This window comes from Oncorhynchus gorbuscha, linkage group LG19 (genome assembly GCF_021184085.1).
Source record: "Oncorhynchus gorbuscha isolate QuinsamMale2020 ecotype Even-year linkage group LG19, OgorEven_v1.0, whole genome shotgun sequence".
Classification (NCBI taxonomy): domain Eukaryota; kingdom Metazoa; phylum Chordata; class Actinopteri; order Salmoniformes; family Salmonidae; genus Oncorhynchus; species Oncorhynchus gorbuscha.
Window position 1 is genome coordinate 13,268,698 of NC_060191.1, and position 5,000 is coordinate 13,273,697.

Below are 5,000 nucleotides of genomic sequence, written 5' to 3' on the forward strand. Positions count from 1 at the left end.
TGTGCGGTGAGGGTCTTGGATGTTTGAGGGCAGATCTTGGGGAACTGTGCGGCGAGGGTCTTGGATGTTTGAGGGGCAGATCTTGGGGAACTGTGCGGTGAGGGTCTTGGATGTTTGAGGGGCAGATCTTGGGGAACTGTGCGGTGAGGGTCTTGGATGTTTGAGGGGCAGCTCTTGGAGGGCTGGTGGGAGCAGGGCGTTGACCCTGGTTGCTTCTGTGTGTCTCTCTGAATGGAGGCTGTTAGATGACTAATGTGATGTAGTTGTTGAGCGGCTTCACTGCAAGTATATTGTATGTTTTAAATATCCAGTTAAAAAATAGATTTTAAAAATGTAATTATATTATGCTACATATGAGAGGTTATAGATCTACAGTCAGTGTTCATATTTCAGTTACTATACCATTTAACCCATATGAGGAATGAGGAATATTCTGTTCATTCATGGATACAGGGATACTCATGAGCGGGATATCAAAGATGCATGTAAACAGCTTATCACGAATACGACCTTAAGCGGGATATAACCTACTACCCGGATACTGTGCGCATGTAAATGTGGTTATTTTTTAGGACTTTAGTGATTCAGAGGTTCCTCTTTGGTCACAGAAATGAAACGTTTTTCTCCATGAGACGATCACATCTTTTCCTTTCTCTGTGGCCCAACTTAGTTGTTGAAATACGAATGTGTTAATATGGACACCGCGTGTGTTTGTCTGATGCATTTCTTCTCCCTCTCTTATTCTTTCTCCTTCTGTCTCCCTCCTTCTTTCAGGTCCTAGGCACCCCCTGTGAGGATACCTGGCCAGGGGTCCACTCTCTGCCCCACTTCAAACCAGGTGAGGAACACCTACACCAACACACACACACCCTAGGTCCAACAGTCAGAATCAGACTTTGACTCCAGTTCTACTTTGTAAACCTAGGAGGCATGCCTCTGTAGTTCACACAGCTCAGGCAGGCCTGTGGGCCAGCTGTACCATCGCGGTGCCATCCCTGTGCCAGACTAGAGCTACTGCTGCTGCCCTCTGGGAGCTCATTAGAGACAGACTGGACGGTGCTCTCAGATTAGTGTTGGCATGCTGGAACACACAGAGAGATAGAGGGGGAATTAGAGGAGTGACAGAGAGAGGAGGATGGAGGGAGAAGAACAGGGACAGAGGGAGAGCAGGGGTATCATGATGTGAGTGGTGTGTCTAGCTGTATCTCCTGTGACCAATTACAGAGGAACTGGGGTGTGAAACACACACACACAAACACATACACCTAATCTCATGTCCTGTGGCCATGGCTGTGGTTGGCCATAGTTCTATGTTGTCCTGCTGCCGTGGGCAGCTGTGTGAGCAGCACACACTGTTCTGTCCTGCTGCCGTGGGCAGCTATGTGAGCAACACACACTGTTCTGTCCTGCTGCCGTGGGCAGCTGTGTGAGCAACACACACTGTTCTGTCCTGCTGCCGTGGGCAGCTATGTGAGCAACACACACTGTTCTGTCCTGCTGCTCCTGTCATCCAGACAGGCCTGGCTTCAGTGTACCAGATCAGTGTATGATCTCTGCATGACAATAGGTACACACACAATACACCATTTTATTATCAGCAATTGAACAGTTGCCTGATCAAATGTCCAAGGCAAGACCACCTCCCTCTCTTAATAAGTGTCTCTCCAAACTGCCTGTTTCCTCCGTAAGGTGAACAATCTTTTGACTGAATCCCGGGAAAGAGAGAACCTTTTATTTTCGTATTTTTTTGCTCTAAATGGAGGCTCAATGTCACAATGATCTAATCTAAACAGCCGTTTCATTGTCACCATGACTCAACCACAAAGTGATCATTAGCACATAACAGAAGTTAACACTCTGGGTGTAGTTATATCTTCCCACCACCAGAGGATAGTGTTGAAGTTATCACTCTGGGTGTAGTTATATCTTCCCACCACCAGAGGACAGTGTTGTCTCACTCTATCCCTCTGAATATATCCTACCTCTCTGAGAGCTTCTCAATCTGACCATGTTTTAGTCTTCCTCCTGAACTGTAATCAGTTTCCAGACACTAAATCAAACACAGATGTGGTATCAGCACGTTGTTATGATTCTTTACATTCTCAGCTTTACTTTCAATAATTCACAGCCATGTTTACAGCCCTGGTTTATTTTCACTCTGGTGTTCGCAGCACAACCGTTTAGGTTTGAAACGTAGACAGCCATGACACTTAGCCTGACCTTGGCCCAGGGCCTTGGTGCTTTACGATGGGCTGGAGGATATTTAGTATAACCACAGTATATCAGACATTTGAGAAAGACAGGAGTAATCTGGATATCAAAACAACTCTCCCTCATATGTCTAATCCCTGACTCTGGAACAGTCTTACCATCTCTCTATCCTCCCCACTCAATAACTCCTTAACTCAAACTGTAGATATTCCGTGTCTCTCTGCCCCTCTGTCTAGTAGTGGAACAGTGGCTACTCTCTCTCTTCCCTCTCCCCCTCTCCCTAACCCGTGGTTGGCTGTCTAGCTGTCTCTCTGCCCCCATTCCCCCAGTCTAGTCCTGGAGGTTGACAGTTACAGTGTTAGTCTGAAAACAGAGGTCTCCACACAGAGGTTTTGGATGAGGGAGTTGAGCTGTCAGAGGGTAACACACACAGTTCGTACTCATTTACTCACACACATACACCGAGCCATTCATACCCAAGGCACACATACACACATACTTTTAATATATAATAATAGTGCCATTTAGCAGATGTTTTTATCCAAAGCGACTTACAGTTATGCGTGCGTACATTTTAAGTACGGTGGCCTTGGGAATTGAACTCACTATCCTGGCATTGCAAGCATCATGCTGTACCAACTGATGTTAACCTCTTGTTAAATCACATACTGTACAATGAAACATTTGTTGCAAAACTTCACAAATGTGTCCTGATGATGAATATGAACATGTTTCTATTGTCTCTCTGTGTCTTTACTCATTCAGACAGCTTTACTGTCTACAGTTCCAAGAAGCTCAGACAAGCATGGAATAAGTAAGTGTACCGTTTTTGTCACATACGTGTGTGTGTGTGTGTGTGTGTGTGTGTGTGTGTGTGTGTGTGGGTGGGTGGGTGGGTGGGTGGGTGTGGGTGGGTGGGTGAGCCTATTCATATGTGTATGCATAGTCAGAGGGCCATTTTGTATGCCAGGTCAGATGGCCGTTGTGTATGCTAGGTCAGAGGGCCATATTACTCCTGTAGTAGCTTCCTGTCTATGAAAGTTCCCAAGGGCAATATGCTCCAGACCGCCAACCCCCTACCACTCCATCCATACATCCCTCTCTTTTCTCTCCCTGAGCCCTCGATACAGAAGAACCCTGGGACTGTTCTGGTCCCCTAACAGACATTAGTAGCCCAGTTAGAGATGGCTGTTGTCGTGTGTGTGTGTGTGTGTGTGTGTGTGTGTGTGTGTGTGTGTGTGTGTGTGCGTGCGTGCGTGCGTGCGTGCGTGCGTGCGCTTCCTCTCAGCTCTCTTCCCTTGGGGCGTCTAGACCTACAGACAGCTCACACACTCTTCCCAGGGTTCATCTGGTTTAGGGGGGGAACACCCAGATCGGGGTCATGCCACCAGAGCAGTCAGCCCTGACACAGATGGCAGGAAAGGGCACAGGGGGTATTCCAGATGTGGACCACCCTCTGTCCCTGGCACTCTTCAGGAGCCTGAGGGGACATGCAGAGACAGGGTGACTTCATGATTTGGTCACAGATACACAGAATGCCTCACAGTATTCTGGTCTGGCTCAGTGCTGAGAACTCCTGGCCTCTGTAGTTACCACAGTGACCATGGCTAAAAGGTTAAAAGTCAAGGTTGCACATTCTCTCTCACAGTATCACAGTTTCCTTTTTCAGATGAATATAAAATATCATTTGATTGATGTCTCAAAACGAGAGAGATAGAGAGAGATAGAGAGCGGCAGTACATTTTATGTTTGTCAGTTTGTGTGTCTACAAGTACAGTAATTGTAGGTTTTCTCTAGGAGTGAGAGAGATACTGTAGTAGTGAGAGAGATACTGTAGTAGTGAGAGAGATACTGTAGTAGTGAGAGAGGTACTGTAGTAGTGAGAGAGGTACTGTAGTAGTGAGAGATACTATAGTAGTGAGAGAGATACTGTAGTAGTGAGAGAGGTACTGTAGTAGTGAGAGAGGTACTGTAGTAGTGAGAGAGATACTGTAGTAGTGAGAGTCAGAAAGTCAGTCAGTTGATAGTAGAGCCAGAGCAGTGGAGCCTCAGTAACAGACGGACTGACAGACAGACTAACCTGGATAACAGACTGACTGACAGACAGACTAACCTGGGTAACAGACTGACTGACAGACAGACTGACCTGTGTAACAGACTGACTGACAGACAGACTAACCTGGGTAACAGACTGACTGACAGACAGACTGACCTGTGTAACAGACGGACTGACAGACAGACTAACCTGGATAACAGACTGACTGACAGACAGACTAACCTGGGTAACAGACTGACTGACAGACAGACTGACCTGTGTAACAGACTGACTGACAGACAGACTAACCTGGATAACAGACTGACTGACAGACAGACTGACCTGTGTAACAGACTGACTGACAGATAGACTGACCTGTGTAACAGACTGACTGACAGACAGACTGACCTGTGTAACAGACTGACTGACAGACAGACTGACCTTAGAAGAATGACTGCATGCCCCCATGCCCTCTATGTCTGACCCCCAGGATGGGCATGCCAATCACTACAGTTTACACAGTCTGTCTGTCTGTCCCTGGCCCCTCTCCGTCCTGGCGCCCTGCTCCACTCCACTCCACCCTCTCTGCCTAGCCACTCTGGCCCCTGCCCCAATCCCCCCTCCTCCCCTTGGACCCCAGCCAGTCTATGAGGAAATAAATATGTGAAGAAAGAAACTGGAAGGAATGTTAACGACCGCTGTTCTTCCCCCTCCTTTTATACCGTGCCAGGTCCTGATGTAGTGGATATGAACA

At 47.3% G+C, this 5,000-nt stretch overlaps 1 protein-coding gene across 2 annotated transcripts in view; it reads left to right on the plus strand.

The window, feature by feature from the left end:
- The window catches only part of LOC124005584 (cyclin-dependent kinase 14-like), a 274,642-nt gene that overhangs the window by 175,197 nt on the left and 94,445 nt on the right, over positions 1 to 5,000 (plus strand). For both annotated transcript variants that reach the window (XM_046314981.1, XM_046314983.1), the window contains 2 exons: positions 775 to 838; positions 2,977 to 3,025. In XM_046314981.1, coding sequence (XP_046170937.1) covers positions 775 to 838; positions 2,977 to 3,025 — 113 coding nt within the window. The remainder of the gene's footprint in view (positions 1 to 774; positions 839 to 2,976; positions 3,026 to 5,000) is intronic.